Source organism: Aegilops tauschii, chromosome 3, assembly GCF_002575655.3.
Source record: "Aegilops tauschii subsp. strangulata cultivar AL8/78 chromosome 3, Aet v6.0, whole genome shotgun sequence".
NCBI lineage: Eukaryota > Viridiplantae > Streptophyta > Magnoliopsida > Poales > Poaceae > Aegilops > Aegilops tauschii.
In genome coordinates, this window is record NC_053037.3 from 618,954,135 (window position 1) to 618,973,580 (window position 19,446).

The following is a 19,446-nucleotide window of genomic DNA, read 5'->3' on the forward strand; positions in this document are numbered from 1 at the left end:
TGGCAAGAGGCTATGGACCACCTCCTGTTGGCTCTTAACCTTAAAAAATGTAACGGTCCAGGCAATGGGTGTTGCGCACTGTGTGGATCTTCGAAAGATGTGTATCACATTTTATTCCAATGCGCTCCCGTCAAGTTCCTATGGAGCTCTATCTGGGAATGCTTGGGCCTATGTTGAATTCCGCAATCAATGTTTGAAGCTCGTTCACTTCTTCGAGCTGTCTGTGGGCAGCCTTGCTCTTACGAAAAAGGGTTTCCCCCCGTTTCATATTATGAAGCATCAACCAACCCATACAATCAGCTAGCTCGGGCCGAAGCACAAACAAGCCCAAAAGAAAAAACGAGAGAAAGAAAGAGAAACAAATGCTGACGCCGGCAGCTCAAAAGCGAAGATGGCCGATATCCGCCGCACCCTCCGGAGAAGTACCACCGCACGCCTAGCACTCCGAAGTCTCGTGCATCAAGCAACACCTTCATGAAGGAATGTGACGATGACGACGCCGCTGCTGCCCGGACAGGTGTTAGGGTTTCTCCCGGTATGCGGTTGGTAGATGCGAAGGGGTATCACCGACGCCCCTCAAAAAGGTCCGGCAACGCCCACGGGCGCAGTCACGCCGGTGGCGGACGAGCCGCCAGGGATTTCTCCCACCCCGAAACCAGCACCAACCCAGACAATCGAGAGTGCACCGCCCAACATGCCGCCCACCAGCCTTGCTCTTTGGCCTGGCAGACATTTAGTGCTTTGGATTGGGCACTTTGGACTACTTGTAACAAAATGGCTATTGAAGGGATCTTTTCATCACACCCTGCTAATTACATTTTTTAGTGGCCCATATTGTTTCAACAATGGCAACCTCTAGGGAAGAGGAACGACTGTGATGCGGCTTCTGAAATCTTGCGCAAGATCAAACATCTTCACTGTTTCCATAGGCTTCCTCATGAAAACGATGCTCTCTCGTTGATGATCTTGCGCTTAGTTTGAGTCTTGTTGTGTTTCCTCAATTTGCTATTATGATCTTCTTGACATTTTTGTAAGTCTATTAAAACTTTTTAACGTTAGCCTACGTTGCCTTTATTAATTTAAAGCCAGGCGCTCCTTGCGCCTATTTTCTAAAAACATCTAGTACGCCAACGCAACGTCTGCAAGCTACATGTTAGTAATTAAAAGAAGGTGCGGACCTCGCAATTGTGGCGCATTACGTTTTTTGCTATAGTAATCGCTCTAAAAAATTCACCCCCCCCCCCCTCAATTTCTTATTCTATCACAAATTTGCTAAATTTTTTAGCATGACTATATTTTGTCCTCCTAGGTTGTGAATTGTTCAATGCGTACTTTTACTTTTCTTTTTCACTATGTTTCGGGCCATGTGTCAGAGCATTTTATATACCGTACAATATCGAACAAGGCAAGGATATTTCCCCACCTAGCCTCCGTCGCGGAGGTGTGTCAAACGTTGTCTTCGGCAGGTCCACCTGGATCCGGTCTTCGTTCAACTTTGCTCGTGTGTTTATAGGTTGAATCTTCTCTTCATCAGCGATGATTGATGTTATGATGCCATGGTCCTGTGGATGCTTAGCACGACAGCATCCCGACTGTCTAGTACAATAAGGTTTCCCAGCTCCGGTTAGGGAAAGGCGATGGCGATGGCGCGCCTTTGCCTCGCTTTAATGTTTGTAGTCGTGGTTAGATAGTATATGGACCTGGATGTATTTTTTGTTACTTATGTTGTTCTTTGTACTGCAAGATAGTTGACAAATTGATTGAAAGTTAAAAAATAAAACATAACAAGGATTTCAAGTGCCACAGTCTTCGTGAACACTTTTATTTCATTTAAATATCAATTGAACAAACCATGCTTATGTGGGTATTAAGATAACATGATCGTGTGTATCATGATGGTACCGGCCTGTCGAAGATAGGTATTGATTATTCCTGGGCTAACTCTACGATGTCATGTTAAGACACTTAGAGCCAGCCGTTGAGATATGGTGCTTAAGTGGCCATGCCAGTGACCATGGAGATACCAGAAGAACGGCCAAACCGGGCGACCTTGCAGTCGGTGGAAAAGATGTCGGAGGTGACGTAGGTAGAGGTGCCGCCCATAATTGGCATGTTGGTGCTGACACTGAGCTTGTTGACATAGTCGGTGCGGTAGGTTTGGCCAAGCACACCGTGGACATCGTCGGTGAGGCTGTGGAACTTGAAGCCGATGTCGAAGTGCGCGAGGCTGTCATCCTCGGTTACGCCGTAGTTGTGGATGCGGGAGTCCTTCTCTGTGATGGGCACCACATTGGCCAAGATGTCGAACACTCCCTTGAGTTGGACCCTGATGCCGTTAGTTGCGGCACTCCTTGTGATGGTCAATGCGGGCACGGTGGTGGACTGCCACTGGGCGTCGATTGCGGTGGGGATTTCGATGGGCATGTCGTCGAAGGCCAGCTCGAGGCGGTCGATGTTGCTGTCCCACTTGACGGTCTTCTGGGCGCCCATGTAGAGGCGATGGTCAGCGAAGCGGATGCCGAGGGCCTGGATCCAGGTGAAGTCGCGGCTCATGGCGGGGTTGCGCTTCCCGATGAAGTGGGCGTTGATCTGGAGATCGGCGTCGGAGACCACACAAAAGCTCTGGTCCTTTTTGCCGTGGAAGTAGAAGTTGTTGCCATCAGCGCCCGTGAAGCGCGGGTCCCCGCAGGATACTCCCGGGTAGAAGTCGCACACTTGAAAACGAGGATAATTAATTAAATTAATTTAAGCATCTCAATTAATCAATGTGAATGTGCTAGCCTATGCTTACTGCAGTAGGTTTTGCAGCCTGGGCACATGACGACGCACTCGTTGGGGCAGCGCTTGTCGCAGTGGGCGACGCAGGGGCTGTTGCCGTCCTTTGTGTCGTCGCAGGAGAGCACCTGGTCCCTCCTCCCGAACCCCCCCGGGTGGATCACGTGGGAGTTCTTCGGCAGCCCCTTCTTGCCCTGGGCGGCGGCCGGCACGGCGGTCGCGCACAGGAACACCAGCACCGCCGCGGCGGCGACCACACCCATGGACACGGACGATGCCCTCGCCATCTTGCGCAAACAGAGCTAGCCGAGTAATAGTGTGTGTGTGGGGGGGTGGGGGGGGGGGGGGGGGGGGGTGGGGGGCGGCTGCTAAGCTAGCTAAGCTAGCCCTGTGTGTTGATGGGATTGATATTTGACGTGTTACATGGAAGGCGATTTATAGGGAGACGAGATGAGGTCCATCGATAGGGGGCCGGGGAGGATTGGTGGTGAAGCGAGAGCGCGTCGTGCAGTGCCGGTTGCGCAGGAGACGGGCGGCCGGCGGGCGTGGTGAGGAAGGAAGCTGCTTATAGGCTCCGGCGAGCCGCTCGACGCAGCCATGCATGGCACAAAATGATACTATCATGTGCCATCTCCATCGCACCCGGCGCCTGAATCTGGTATCAGGGCACGTAAAGCGGCTGGCATCGCTTCGATTGCGCGCTGCGTGCACGTACAGCACCGTGCGTGGTGTGCATGCACAAGGTGGCTAGCTAGCTACGTCTTGCTTTCGCATGCCACGCCACATACGGGATCAACAACGCATTTCATCGCGTACTGTATGGCTCGATCAATCTCTATAGAATACATCTCTAATATATATTATGTCCCAAAATTCCAGTTACAAATTCAACTCAGAGCAAGGGAAACAACGATAGCCAATTCAAGATGATTAGTCATTTTTTTCCGCTTCTCAAGCTAAATTTAGAAACATTTTTTTATAATGGAGAGTGTTATAACTTGAAAATCCAGTCCGAAACAGGTGCACTGCTAGGAACCGGATCCCTGCCAGGGGTGGTCTCAGGTTTTAGGGGTGGAAGGAGGGATGGCGTGGAGGAAGGCGTGGTCGCCGGCGCTGGGGCGCCGTCGTTGCGTGCGCGCGCGCACGAGAGAGAGAGAGAGAGAGAGAGCAGGGGCGGCGGCTAGGGTTAGGTCTCCCGGCTCCCTAAGAAAGCCAAACAAATATGATTGCTTCTTGCTTAATCCTAAAACGGGTCCTTGTCCTTACATGAGTTTATATAATCCTCCTAATAAGATAATTGGGCTAAGCCCCTAATAACAATAAGATAAACTGGGCTAAACCCCTAATATGCCGGTCATAACATCTCTCCCCACCTGCACAAACAACTCGTCCTCGAGCTGGAAGGCGGGGAAGATCAATGGCCGCCAAACACCTCCGCGTCAACTGGGGCGCGCTGGTCGCCGAGGCCGGCGGCGGCGGGGTCCTCCTCAATGTAGTCTGCAGCCTTCAGGTAGAAGAGTCGTGGGCAGGCGTGGCCCGGTACGTAGGGCTCGTCGAAGTTGAAGCACAACCCTTGGCGGCGACGCTCGAGTTGCTCGGCAGGGGTGAGCCGGTGGAATGGGCGTGCCGCAGCCGCGGCGAGGGGCGCTGCGGAAGCCTGGGCAGGCCGACCCTGCACGGGAACTTCCGGCCAGGGTAGCGGCCCAGCGGCCTGGGGCGGTGGCGCTTGCTGGATGGCCACCGCGCGACGCTCGAACGCGCTGGCGTAGTACATGGTCGTCTGGAGGTCCTGTGGCCCGCGCATCTCCACGTCCACACGGATGTGGTCCGGTAGGCCGCCGACGAAGAGCTCAGCCCGCTGCCGAGCCGAAACGGTGGGGGCGTGGCCCGCCAGTGCCTAAAAGCGGTCGGCGAAGTCTTGCACTGAGGTGAGGAACGGAAAACGCCCAAGCTCCGCCAGACGGCTCCCGCGTATAGGCAAACCGAAGCGCAAGAGGCACAAATCGCGGAAGCGCTCCCACAGTGGCATGTTGCCCTCGTCCTGTTCGAGGGCGTAGTACCACGTCTGCGCGGCTCCTCGGAGATGATACGAGGCGATCCAAGTGCGGTCGGACGCGAGCGTGCACTGTCCCCTGAAAAATTGGTCGCATTGGTTGAGCCAATTCAGGGGGGTCGACGGTGCCGTCGTAGGTCGCGAACTCCAGCTTGGAGAATCTCGGCGGCATCTGGACGTGGACGATGGGCGGGTGCGCCTCGTCAGCACGGAGCAGCGAGGATGACGGGGTCGAGTAGGCGGGCATCAGGGTGCTGCCCTGGAACAGGGGCCCGTCGACGCTGGCAAAGGGCTCGGCGGAGCCCAAGGACCCACCAGACTGCATGACCGGGTGCGTCACCGGCGGGGGCAGCACGCGCGGCCCGACCGAGGCTGTCGTGTAGACCGGCTCAAGGGACCCAGCGAGCCAGGCCGGTAACGGAGATGGCGACAGGGGAAACCGGACCTGGTGGATGGGCACTCCCGGGCCCGTCGTCGGGATGCCCAGGGCCGCGGTCGCCGGTGGCGGCGGCTGCAGCTGTTGCCCCTGCTGCATGGTGAAGGCGCCGGGGTTAGTCGCTGGTGGCGGCTGCCACGGCAAGTGCTGCATGGCGGCGGCGAGGGGGGTCGCCGAGGATGGCGGCTGCCACGACGGGGCGGTGGCAAAGGGCAGAGGCGGCTGCAGCCCATAGGATCTCGCGAGGAAGGTGTAGATGCCCGTGACCGCCTGGGTGAGATCCCGGATGGCAGCCGTCATCTCCTTCGGGGTGAAGACGACGGGGATGGGCGCGGCGGAGGTGACCGGTACCGGCAAGAGCGGGGCGCTGGCCGTGGTGGCCATCAGGGCGGTCGTCGCGATCGGCAGCGGGCAGGTCGGGGTGGGCGGCGGCGAGGACATGATCGCACCGAAGCTATCTGATACCAAATTGGTAGGAACCAGATCCCTACCAGCGCGTGGTCTCAGGTTGTAAGGGTGGAAGGAGGGATGGCGTGGAGGAAGGCGTGGTCGCCGGCGCTGGGGCGCCGTCGTTGTGTGCGCGCGCAAGAGAGAGAGCGCAGGGGCGGCGACTAGGGTTAGGTCTCCCGGCTCCCTAAGAAAGCCGAGCAAATATGATTGCTTCTTGCTTAATGTCAAAATGGGTCCTTACACGAGTTTATATAATCCTCCTAATAAGATAATTGGGCTAAGCCCCTAATAACGATAAGATAAACTGGGCCACAACTAACTGGGCTAAGCCCCTAATATGCCGGTCATGACATGCACACAATGAAACATTATGATACACGAAGTTTATGAGAAACTTAAGTTCAGTTGAGAAAAATTGGCGGTTTTTGGACTTACCAATATCCATAAAACCCTCACATTTTGTGTGAGCGGTAGTAGGCAAGTAGCATGGCCTTGTATCTGAACATAAGAGAGAATCCCATCCGAGCGTCATATACTTCACTGCAAAATCACTCCGTCCGTCACTCCAACGCGCATCATTCTTCACTGCAAAATCATTCTCGCTCAATAATTGTAACCAAGCATTTTATTCTAGAGTTGGTTCCCCGTCTTATCTTGTACCTCAATTGCCACGGAATTACTGGAACAAATACTCTCTCAACGCTACAAGTTTTTTATTGAACTGCTCTCATAGCTACTTCCTCCGTTTCAAAATAGATGACCCAACTTTATACTAACTTTGTATTAAGGTTAGTACAAAGTTGGGTCATCTATTTTGAAACGGAGGGAGTAGAAGTTGCCTATAGTAGAAGTTATCGATAGAATCAACATCAATTAGTGCTCATGTTCACGATGGCGTCTTGGAATACACCACGGCCTACTCTGAGTCGCTGGCCAGGTGGAGCACTGAGCTGTCTAAGGCCTTATACAATGGGAGGTGCTTAGGAGAGGTGCTTAGAGAAATAAATCAGGCTTTTCTTAAGCATCGGTGCTTATTTGTATAGGATAGACGCTTAACTAAGCGTCTCTCCTGTAGAAATAGGCATCGGTGCTTCAGAAAAATCCGGTTTATTTTCTAAGCATCTCTCTAAACACCTCCCATTGTACAAGGCCTAATGGGCCGCTTGTGCTGCGGGCAAAGTGTAATGCTACGCTTTAATGTCATTGTTATTTTAAAAAAGAAGAAGCTTAAGTTGATTGCTTTGTGGGATAACTTGTAAGTCGCATTTCGGGCAGAAAGTGACCAATCGTGGTACCACTCGTACCAAGCGGTACTTACGAGTTTAAGTGGAGATTAGCGGGTAGGTAAAGATCAAAGGTCTTGAATTTCGGTCAGAAAGTGACCAAACGTGATGGGCTTTTTATTAGTTTCACGTTTGAGGTGTGTGTGTGTGTGTGTGATTTTTTTGCACGAACATTTCGGGTGTATATCTGTACGCCCATGACCCTATGTGGATGTGCCCCTGGTAACAGACACAGAAGTGTGTATTATGGTCGTCTGACATGGTGTGAGTGTGAAAACAAATATAACAAGCGTAATGCAAAATTTGAGGCCAGTGAGAACGAATATACTACCACATTTGGGTGAATATTCTATTTATGTGGGATCTGAAGACGTGCCTATATGCGATCGAGGAGCTCTTCTAGAAGACTACCGAGGTCGTTCAACACGGAGATTCAGGCATAAAGAAGAAAGACATTGCAAACAATCCGAACGACAAACCAACTAAGATATCATGTTCCTTCTCGCTAGAATTATATGGAGATCAGATCGGATTGAACTCAGCTTGGCGGCCAGGACCAGATACATGTATAAGGACTCGGAGTCCAGAGATCGAGATAAACAAAATGCAACTCTTCTCCGAGCCGCCCAACAACTCGGAAGCTTTAGCTTAATAGGATTTTGGCCTCTGTAGTACTACTCCGTCCCATAATGTAAGACGTTTTTGCAAGCTAACATTATGGAACGGAGGGAGTAGTAATTATTAGAGTTTTGTACTATGTAAATCACTTTTGCTAGCTAGCTATGTGTCTGCCGCCAAGTCAAGCTAGTTAGCGTGAAGCCTTCCACCAAACATCATGCTAATAGTTACTAATCACATTTTCCTCCAATTTGGTCTTATCCCGTGGCACAGACCCGGTCGCGTCCACTAAATTAACATCGGTCTTCTGCCATCCTGCATGGACGAGGGCACATTGTGGCTTTTGATTGACCAGATGGATGTCTGGACTTCCGCAAAGCCCTCCCTCCATCTGTCTCCGTTCGCAGGAAAACGGACATCCGGATGAGTCGGCGAACCGATGCGGGTATGTTGGATGGCAAACTGCGTCCCGACAGCGCGGTACGGATGCTTGCTGAAGGTTTGAGAGTCTGCTTTGGAGATGTCCTAAGAAACACATCTTACAACCTTTGTGTACTATAAAAGGACCATCTTAAGGTAGAAAATAGGGCCATTACCCGTATTTGTCTGAACCTAGGTAACTCATGTCTTGTTTGTGCTCATTCTCTCTGGATCCTTGTATCTTACCTCCAGGTTCTTGACTCTTTGTACCCTCGTATACAAGACCGGCGAAAATCATATGCAGCGGCATCCGGCTTTTCAATCGGTTACTTGATTTTTATTCTAAAAAAATTAAGTACCTTTTAAAAACCTTGATCAAGATCCAACCATCGTCCCCACCTTTTGACGGAACCTCGTCAGAGGGCGGGGAGCTTCCGCATTGCATATAGAAGAAGAGAGTTGGTCCGGTTAATAAGGGAAACCGGACCCAAAAACCATACATGGCATCGGCTAATTAAGGGAAACCGGCGAAAACCACACACACCGGACTAGCACTCAAGGGACGTCGTCCGAGCCAGATACAAGGGTGCCGAGGCCCAAGACCATCGTCAACACAACATACCCGACCAAGACAACCACTACAACCTCAAGAAAGGCTCCGAGGAGGAAATGCCCCAATTTTAGATTAATAACGCGACATTTCAAATGACTAATATTTAGGAAAGTTCTAAGACAACAGGGAATTAGTTCACACATTGCAGCTATCATTGATTTCTAGCTATGCAGAGACCAGTGTTCTCACCGTGTTTGTATCTTCTTAATGTAGGATTTTCAACAAATAAAGTCCACCCTTTGTCAGAAAAACAAATCATGGATTTGTTTTGGAGAATAGCACATGTTTGGATAGAGAGAGCTTTCACTGACTTGTAACTTCGCATTGAGGCAATACACGAGCTTTTTCGGTTGTTTTCCAGGAACTGAAGGAACCGCTAATGAATGAAAATCACACCTAAACAACGAACAAGTACTAACAGAAGAACTGATATTTGCATGCTTCCTAGTATTACTGATGCATGACTCCCGCAAAAAAAAAAAAGTCTGATGGATGACAACAGATAGGAAGTATGCACACCCTGAAGTGATATTAGCCGTGAAGTGATGTTGATAAAGTTTTACCCTGCGTGGAAGAGAATCGACTGTAGACTATTCTTGTTTAACAACGAAGGAATCATAGTTGACCATGAGAGCCAGCTAGGTAGAGTCGGATTAGGACAATCAAAAGGTATACACATGCACCTTTCCCGAACTCTGAATCCAAGTCCTAATTTATCCAACTCAGATCTACCTAGTTAACTGGATCCAACGCAAGTTATTGTAATGGACACCAAGCAAAATATGCCTGCAAGTGATTACTAAACAGAGGTTACCAGCTAAGTAGCCAATCAAAGGCAAAGTCAATGCACTATATGTGAAGGATGGTTAAGACAGGATGGCATCAGATGCGTGTCTCTGTTTCGGCCAAGCTGACTCCCCGCGGAGCCTTGCTGACACCAACAGCAAAGATAATTGATTCCGTCGCTCATACATATGCCTAACATATAGAAGTGGCTTCGCCATGAAGTTGTCTAGTACCATGTGAAAGAGAATCACCATGTTTAGTGATCAATTCTTGTTTGGGAAAGCAGGAACAGTAGTTGGCCAAAGCCAGCTAATTACAAGAGTGTAATTATGATGATCAAAAGGTGATACCTTTGCCAAACCCACAATCCAAGTCATAAACAAATCACCATGAATCCAGTAAGCTCAGACCAACCTAGTAGTAGGCACATCCAAGTTGGGCTATAAAATTGGCACCATCCAGTGTATCCCTCCCAACTCACCATCACTACCAAACAGAGAATATCTCAACCTAGCTAGAAACTTCGTCACTTCAAGTAGGGACAACGCCGTGCCAACAAGATGGCCCGGCAACTCGCGGCAGTGCTTGCTGCCTTGCTAGCCCTGTGCGCCTTCATCGCCGTCGCCGATGCTCAGGCGAAGGCGCCAGTGGGCCCTGCGCTGCCTAAGAACTCCCACATGATCCACCCGGGCCGGTTCGGTAAGAGGGACCAGGTGCTCTCCTGCGATGACACCAAGGACGGGAAGAACCCCTGCGTCGCCACCTGCGACAAGCGCTGCCCCAACGAGTGCATCGTTATGTGCCCAGGCTGCAAGACCTACTGCTGTAAGCATATATACATACATCATGCGTATCACACGTATACATATATTCACACATACTAGTTATGTCCATACCAATTAAGAAGTCGAGATGCTTAAATTAATTACTTAACATTTTTGTACAAGTGTGCGACTTCTACCCCGGCATGTCGTGCGGGGACCCACGCTTCACTGGTGCCGACGGCAACAACTTCTACTTCCATGGCAAGAAGGATCAGGACTTCTGTGTCGTCTCCGATGCCGACCTCCACATCAACGCTCATTTCATCGGCAAGCGCAACCCCACCATGAGCCGTGACTTCACCTGGATCCAGGCTCTAGGCATCCGCTTCGCCGACCATCAGCTGTATATGGGTGCCCAGAAGACCATTGAGTGGAACAACGACATTGACCGCCTAGAGATGGCCTTAGACGGAGCACCCATTGAAATCCCTGCGAACCTTGGTGCCACATGGGAGTCTGACATCGTTCCAGGGTTGACCGTCACTAGGACTGCTGTCACCAATGGTGTGAGGGTGCAGCTCCAGGGCGTGTTCGATATCATGGCTAAAGTTGTGCCCATCAGTGAGGAGGACTCCCGCATCCATAATTATGGTGTGACCAAGGATGACAGCCTTGCACATTTGGACATCGGGTTCAAGTTCAACAACCTTACTGAGGATGTCCACGGCGTGCTAGGGCAGACCTATCGCTCCGATTATGTCAACAAGCTTAGCGTGAGTGCTAACATGCCGGTTATGGGTGGTGCTACTAGGTATGTCTCCTCTGGCATCTTTGCCACAGACTGCGAAGTGGCAAGGTTTGGCCACCATGTTGGCATCTCCATGGTTACTGCTCAGGCTAACTAAAGTGTGGCTTCAATGTGGCCACCATCCGTGTGTGAGAGTCATAAATAAATTTGTTCTCACGGACAAAAGTAGTTGATAATTGTTGTAAGATTATTAATTGTTGTTACTGTCCAAGATATCACTGTGAGCTTGCTTCATATGTGTAAATCAATGAGAAGATTCGTTATAATTTTGTTATTGTTTTCGATGAACAAAAAGAAATTTGAACTCGTGATAACCTAGAGCTCAGATGTGCTAGCTGGAGCTCTCATATTCTACTTATATACTTACTCCCTCCGTACGGTGAAAAGTGTAAAAGTTTGGCTTTAAAATTTGCCCACAAAATAGTGTACATCTATCTTCCCAATGCACATTCAAGTAGAAAAAAATATTTCTCTCTCATCACACGGTAATCAAGACCAATAGCATTCTAGACATGGTCTCTTTATTTTCTACATGCACTTAGGTCATTGGGGGTAGGATAATTAAAGAGGAGAGAGATGGTGGCTTGCCCCTTTTCAATGCATTTTTTACTCCACTTCATCATTTGACCTAAAATTTCTATATGTACACTTTTCACCGGATGGAGGGAGTATATGCCTAACTCGTCTAGAGACAATGAAAACTAGAAGGGTTGGACGCGCTTTGCTGAGCCGTTGGTGTTGTTTGGTTTTCATAATTTCTTTACTCTCTCTTCTCAAAATATAAGGTGTGCTACTTTTTTAGAAAATCTTAAGTTTGACTATTCAATATACATAATATCAAATTGGTATCATTGGACTCATCATGAAATGAACTTTCTTATATTTGTAGTATTGTGGATCTGGAATTTTTGGCTCTCAACTTGATAAAAGTTAAAGAAATGACTTTAAAAAAGACCTTATTTTGGAACCGAGGGGGGATTTGATTTGATGAGTGGAGGACACGATGAAGTGTGTTTTCTTTTTATTTATAATGTGGTGTTATGGTGGGCCTTTCATAGTGTGATTCGGTGTTATCTGCTAATCAACCCATACTTATGTGTGAAAATTTTCTGCGTCGGTGGCTACATGTACTATATTGGTGCTGCAGTATCACATGTTGGCATTTTTTCTAGGTGGTGAGAGGGTGCACGGGGTTGATACATTTTTATGGCCAGTTGTTGTCGATTGATTTGTAAAAAGGTTGACCCAGTCAGAATCGTTTACCAAATCCAAAATTAAATACCTCAATTGAATGGGAGTGTTTCAAAATTAGGAAGCATAGTGAATTCAGAATTTAATAAGAGTGCTCCTTGAGAAATTGTTGACTCAGTCAAATCCGATGACCCAATCCTGTATTGAAGACCTCCATTGATTGTGTGGCCTTAGAAATTAGGAAGCATAGTGCGATTAGGGAGCATAGTGAATTAAAAGACTTTAATAAAGGAGATCCTTAAGAAATTGTTGACGCGGTCAAAATTGAGTGACCCAATTTCAAATTGGAGACCTCAATTGATTGTGAGACCTTAAAAAATAGGGAGAACAGTGTATTTATAGATAGAAAATAGTACGAATCTAGTTGAAATGCAAACCTTCTTAAACTATCATATCATTGACTAACTAGAGCGCAAAAGAGAAAATAAGAGTATTGCATGTTGTATATGATAAAAAATGAAGCATATCAACGAAAGCATAATGCATACCTAAACACCAAAAACGAAGCAACATAAACCAAACTGAATTGTTATGTTGCCTATGTACAAACAATGGTAAAGGAAACTCTGACTATAACAAATAAATTATTATAGTGTTAAGGGCTATTATGCATTGATACATTTGTAACAAGTTTGAAGGCTTCACAACATGATGTGTTATTTTCGTTGTCTCTAAATTATACTTACCAAGGCGAAACATGATGAATTATTTTATGTCGGCAACATTCCTACAATCCAATTGTTTTATTGAATGAGCGAGTCTAGCCATATCAGGCACTAGGATGTTCTTTGGGGTGGGTGAGTGGGGGGGGGGGGGGGGTTGTGTGGATGAAAGTGGAAAAACCTCAAGAACCTTTCGATGGTATGGAAGGTGTAGATGGATATCCCCTAGACGACCTCCCTAGGCTTCTCTAGCGGGTTATCGTACAAGAAGATCCACTCATGCTTGAGCGGATGAGGTTTCGAAGGGGTTTGCCAGTCCATGCATAGAAATTTCAACGGCAACCTTGCCCCTCCCTCTCCTTAGCATCAGAGGGCCTCATATCAATGCCATAGGCCATGCCGTGGTAGTGGCGGCGGCGACCGCGGCGGCTCATGGCTAATATACACTAGTAGAAAAAGGGCTTTGGGCCAGACCTGGCCAGCCTATTAGTCCCGGTTCAATCACGAACCGGGACCCATGGGGGCATACGTCCCGGTTCATGCGCCCAGGGGGCGGCCGGGCCTCGTGGGGCATTGGTCCCGGTTTGTCTGGACCCTTTTGTCCCGGTTTCAGACACGAACTGAGACTAATGGGCCTCACTCCTGGCCCACATCCATTGGTCCCGGTTCGTGGCTGGAACTGGGACCAAAGGGGGGCCTTTAGTCCCGGTTCCGGCCACGAACCGGGACCAATGATGTGGCTATATATACCCCCTCGCCCGCGAGCAGAGCACTCCACTACTCTGTTTTTTCTGGCCGGCGAGGGGAGGGCTTTGTGGTGCTATAGCTCACCTCCTATGCACATGAGGTGTTCGATGAAATGCCCGAGCCACACTACTTAAGCTTTCTCCTCTCCAAGCTCGACCTCCAAGCTCCATTTTCCTCAAGATTTTTCTATGTTTAGCGGTCCGTCACGTCCCGTCCCCGTGTTCACCGCTGTCGATCGCCCGCGCCGATCTCGTCGCCGGCACCACCGTGTTGAGCCTCTTATTCTTATCTTCTTTCTAAAAGAAAAAAAACTTGTATGATTTAGATCAATTGTTACTTTGGTGGTGATTATGATCGCATTTTCTTACTTTTATTATTGTTTGTTATTATATAGTGCGATGGTTTTGGTATCCGCCCCCGTCGGCCCTCGTCCTGTATATGATTCAGATGTGGTATATATTATCTTTTATAACTATTTGGTTCATTTATTTTTTATGACAATTATGCCGACCAAAGTGACACAGATTTTTTTATCTAGGAGGTATGTGAATAGGAAATTACAACCGACCCTATTTTCAAGAGGTTAAATTTAGTTGAAGAAGAAAACAATTACTTGAAGGAAAAAATTGAGGAGGAGAAGATGATATTGGAGTTGCATGTTGCGGATGTCGTCGATGATCACAAGATCAAGATGGATGCAATGCGCTTGAAGATTAGAAAATATGACATTCATACCGAGGCTTGGTATCATTATGCCATTGGATCAATTGTTACCTTATTTGCGATTATGATCGCATTTGTTGTTGTATTGAAATGTTTTACACAGTTTCAATGTATGGTTTAATTAGATGCTGTGGAGAGCTATATGTTGTTCAATGAGAACTATGTATGTACTTTGGTTTTAATGTGATGATGAACTTCTATTAATTTGGTCACTTATCTATTCATGATGTTCTGTAATGGTTTTTGACACACTTAATTATATACTCCCTCCATATTTATATACAAGGCCACTATCAAAATTACAATTTGCAGATATACAAGGCCACTAACACTAATCGATGCAATATTAATGGTGTTTGCCTCGTAGTACTAACAAAGTAGGACATTAATTATCCTTGCATGCATGCGGGAGTGGGAGCATTGGCTCGATGCGCATGAAAGAGAAGAATACACATTAATTTACACGGCAAACAAGGAGACAAGCTGGCTTGCAACATTGACTTAGAAGACATTGACATTTGTCTTGGTACCTGTAATATGAGTTTATGGCCTTGTATACAAAAATAGAGGGAGTATAATGCACACAGATGAACCGGCAATGGATGTACGGTGACAGACACACCTCCGAGTACATTAAGGGCGTGCATAATTTTCTCGAAGTGACTGAGGCAAACAAGCATGATGGTTTTATGTGTTGTCCATGCCCTATATGTGGGAATACGAAGTCTTACTTTGACCGGAAAATCCTTCACAACCACCTGCTTTATAAGGGTTTCATGCCACACTATAATGTTTAGACCAAGCACGGAGAAATATGGGTTATGATGGAAGACAACGAAGAAGAAGACGATGATGACAACTATGTGCCCCCTGAATACCGTGATGCTGCAACAGGGGAAGCTGAAGATCAAGAGGAACCAGACGATGTGCCCGATGATGATCTCCGCCGGGTCATTGTTGATGCAAAGAGACAGTGCGAAAGTGAAAAGGAGAAGCTGTCGCATGTTAGAGGATCACAAAAAAGGGTTGTACCCCAATTACGAAGATGGCAATACAAAGCTCGGTACTATACTGGAATTGCTGCAGTGAAAGGCAGAGAATGCTGTGCCTGACAAAGGATTTGAGAAGCTACTGAAAATATTGAAGAAGAAGCTTCAAAGGATAACGAATTGCCCGATAGTACGTATGCATCAAAGAAGGTTGTATGCCCTCTAGGATTGGAGGTGCAGAAGATACATGCATGCCCTAATGACTGCATCCTCTACCGCAGTGCGTACGAGGATTTGAACGCATGCCCGGTATGCAGTGCATTGCAGTATAAGATCAGACGAGATGACCCTGGTGATGTTGGCGGCGAGCCCCCCCAGGAAGAGGGTTCCTGTGAAGGTGATGTTGTATGCTCCTATAATACCACGGTTGAAACGTCTGTTCAGAAACAAAGAGCATGCCAAGTTGATGCGATGGCACAGAGAGGACCGAAAGAAAGACGGGAAGTTGAGAGCACCCGATGACGGGTCGTAGTGGAGAAAAATCGAGAGAAAGTACCGGGAGGAGTTCGCAGATGACGCAAGGAACGTATGGTTTGGTTTAAGCACGGATGGCATTAATCCTTTTGGGGAGCAGGGCAGCAATCACATCACCTGGCCCGTGACTCTATGTATCTATGACCTTCCTCCTTGGTTGTGCATGAAGCGGAAGTTCATTATGATGCCAGTACTCATCCAAGGCCCTAAGAAACCCGACAACGACATTGATGTGTACCTAAGGCCATTAGTTGAAGAACTTTTACAGCTATGGAATGGAAACGGTGTACGTGTGTGGGATGAGCACAGACAGAAGGAATTTGACCTGCATGCGTTGCTGTTTGTAACCATCAATGATTGGCCTGCTCTCAGTAACCTTTCAGGACAGAAAAACAAGGGATACCATGCATGCACGCACTGCTTAGCTGACACGGAAAGTATATACCTGGACAAATGCAGGAAGAATGTGTACCTGGGGCATCGTCGATTTCTTCCGACCAACCATCCATGTCGAAAGAAAGGCAAGCATTTCAAAGGCGAGGCAGATCACCGGAAGAAGCCCGCCATGCGTACCGGTGATCACGTACTTGCTATGGTCAATGATTTACACGTAATCTTTGGAAAGGGTCCCGGCGGACTATCTGTTCCGAATGACGCTGAGGGACACACACCCATGTGGAAGAAGAAATCTATATTTTGGGACCTACCCTACTGGAAAGACCTAGAGGTCCGCTCTTCAATCGACGTGATGCACGTGACGAAGAACCTTTGCGTGAACCTGCTAGGCTTCTTGGGCGTGGATGGGAAGACAAAAGATACACCGGAGGCATAGGAGGACCTGCAACGTTTGCACAAAAAAGACGGCATGCTCCAAAGCAGTATGAAGGACCTGCTAGCTACGCTCTTACCAAAGAAGAGAAGGAAATTTTCTTTGAATGCCTGCAAAGTATGAAGATCTCGTCAAATACAAAGGGAATAATAAATATGGCCGAGAAAAAGTTTCAGAACCTAAAATCTCATGACTGCCACGTGATTATGATGCAACTGCTTCCGGTTGCATTGAGGGGGCTTTTACCGGAAAACGTTCGATTAGCCATTGTGAAGTTATGTGCATTCCTCAATGCAATCTCTCAAAAGGTGATCGATCCAGAAATCCTACCACACTAGTAGAAAAAGGCCCATTTGTCCCGGTTCATAAGGCCCATTTGTCCCGGTTCGGCAACCGGGACTAAAGGGTCGGTACTAATGCCCAAAACCTTTGGTCCCGGTTCGCCCATGAATCGGGAAAAATGCTGCTCCACGTGGCCGCTGCGGCTTGCCCAGGCAGGGGGGCCTTTGGTCCCGGTTGGTAGCACCAACCGGGACCAATAAGCGTCCACGCGTCAGCAGATCAGGGGCTGGGGTTTTTTTTAAAGTGGGGGGGGGGTTGGTTGTTTTGTAGGGTTAATTTAGGGGTTTCATATATTGTGTTAGCTTGCTAATAGAGAGAAGTGTCCTCTCTTATCTCCATGCTTGGTCGACGCTACGTACTATACGTATAGAGAGGACTCGACATGCTAGCTAGTAAGCAAATGAAGGAAACCATTAAGTACAGAAGATCGTCATGAACATATACAAAGAGAAGTGATCGACCTCTCCTTCTATGAGAGATTGATCGAACAATAAGTTTTCGTATATCTATCCGACGCTACTGGCTACATATATACAATATAAGATCTCTTACAATCCCCTAACATCTGAACTCAACTTCCACATGGTATTCTTCGTCAGAAGGCCCTCGATAAATGGGAATGCATTTTACATGATCGCCCAAGATCAAAAGAGCACCAACCAAAACAGCGGTGTCCGCTTTGATGCAGCAACCGATAGGGGAGAGGACACATATTATGGTTACATAGTGGACATATGGGAACTTGACTACGGACATGATTTTAAGGTCCCTTTGTTTAAGTGCAAATTGGTCAATCTGTCAGGAGGCGGGGTACAGGTAGACCCACCGTACGGAATGACAACAGTGGATCTGAAGAATCATGGGTACACAGACGAACCATTCGTCCGATCCAATGATGTGGCGCAGGTTTTCTATGTGAAGGACATGTCTACCAAACAGAGAAAAAGAAAAGATAAGGAAGCGAGTACATCTACGATGAGCCAAAGCGCCACATAGTTCTTTCAGGAAAAAGAGACATCGTGGGATTGGAGGGCAAGACAGACATGTCTTAAGATTATGAAAAGTTTCATGAAATTCCTCCCTTCAAAGTCAAGGCTGACCCAAGCACCCTGTTAAGCGATGAAGAATATCCATAGTTACGGCGCAATAAGCAAAGGACACAAGCGAAGAAAGTGAAGACTTTCTCTCCACAACTATTATGATGATGCCTTTGATCTAGAATATCACTGCAATTACATGTGAAGAAATGAAATGCCTTGTAACAGACGAGTTTCCGTATGAACCCTGATACTTCGAAACAGATTGACCATTTTGTACACGAAGTGCATCCAGTTTTTGCCGTAACACTCTCAACGTTTTGTACATGATCGCCCCTGCCAGTGCTCGCCGTCGACGCACTCGCCCCTGCCCTGGCCCGAGCTCGCCGTGTCCGCGCCGCCGCCGTGCCCCTGCGCGCCCTGCACCGAGCTCGCCGTGTCCGTGCCGCCCCGAGCTCGCCGTCGGCGCGCCGACCGCGCCCGTGCCCTGCCTCGACGGTGCGCGCCGCCCCTCCCCATTCGGTCCAGCAGCCGGCCCCCTTTTCCTCCCCTGTTTTGTTCATATAAGTTTTTTATATTATGCTTTTTTTGTTCATAGATGATCATATATATGATGTTTTTTGTTCATATGTATGCATGGATGTACATAATGAGATGAATGATGAATTTTATTGTTCATATATGCTTTTTTTCATATATGTATTATTTTTTTATTTAGGTAGTTAGTAGATATCGATTTTAGGTTAGTGCATTTTAGGTTAGTTGATTTAGTGCATTTTAGATTTGCTGTACTGTTAGTGCATTTTAGGTTAGTATATTTTAGGTTAGTGGAGAGGAAAAAGTAAAATAAGGAAAAAGAAGAAAAGAGGAAGAAGGAATGTAACGCCCCCAGTGTCATGCTACAGTAATCCCCTGTTAATGGTGCCATGTCATCACATTTACTATTGCTAATCTTCACTTGATCCAAATCACAATTCAAATGCAAATCCAACCTGAAGTCAAAAATTCATATTTTTCAGACATGAAAACTAAAATGTTCATCATGTGGCAAATAATCATTTGTTAATATTGATGGTGAACCAACTTTTTGCAAGGTGTTTAAATGGCCTAAACCAATTAAAGCAGTGGCTAAAACATTAGATTAAATGGCTTTTAATTTATAAAAATTGCAAACATTTTCAAAAGCCTCACAATCTCTTTTTGTGGCAGTGCACAATAATTCTATGAAATTGTTTTGGCCAGTGGCATATTTTTGCAAAGTCCTTTGTGGCTAAAAGAAAAAGCAAAAGCTGCTGAAAAAAAGGGAAAAGGAAAAGCAAAGAGGTG

General features: G+C 47.5%; 2 protein-coding genes across 2 annotated transcripts; one reads left to right on the plus strand and one right to left on the minus strand.

The window, feature by feature from the left end:
- Nucleotides 1-1,808: 1,808 nt before the first annotated feature.
- Nucleotides 1,809-3,096, minus strand: LOC109776395 (uncharacterized). Its single transcript, XM_020335035.2, has 2 exons — nucleotides 2,792-3,096; nucleotides 1,809-2,714 (listed from the first exon to the last, which is right to left on the minus strand). The coding sequence occupies exons 1-2, from the start codon at nucleotides 3,060-3,062 to the stop codon at nucleotides 1,993-1,995; spliced, it is 993 nt and encodes a 330-aa protein (XP_020190624.1). The 5' UTR covers nucleotides 3,063-3,096; the 3' UTR covers nucleotides 1,809-1,992.
- Nucleotides 3,097-9,926: 6,830 nt separating this feature from the next.
- Nucleotides 9,927-11,268, plus strand: LOC109786178 (uncharacterized). Its single transcript, XM_020344762.3, has 2 exons — nucleotides 9,927-10,259; nucleotides 10,382-11,268. The coding sequence occupies exons 1-2, from the start codon at nucleotides 9,995-9,997 to the stop codon at nucleotides 11,101-11,103; spliced, it is 987 nt and encodes a 328-aa protein (XP_020200351.3). The 5' UTR covers nucleotides 9,927-9,994; the 3' UTR covers nucleotides 11,104-11,268.
- The last annotated feature ends 8,178 nt before the right edge of the window (nucleotides 11,269-19,446 follow it).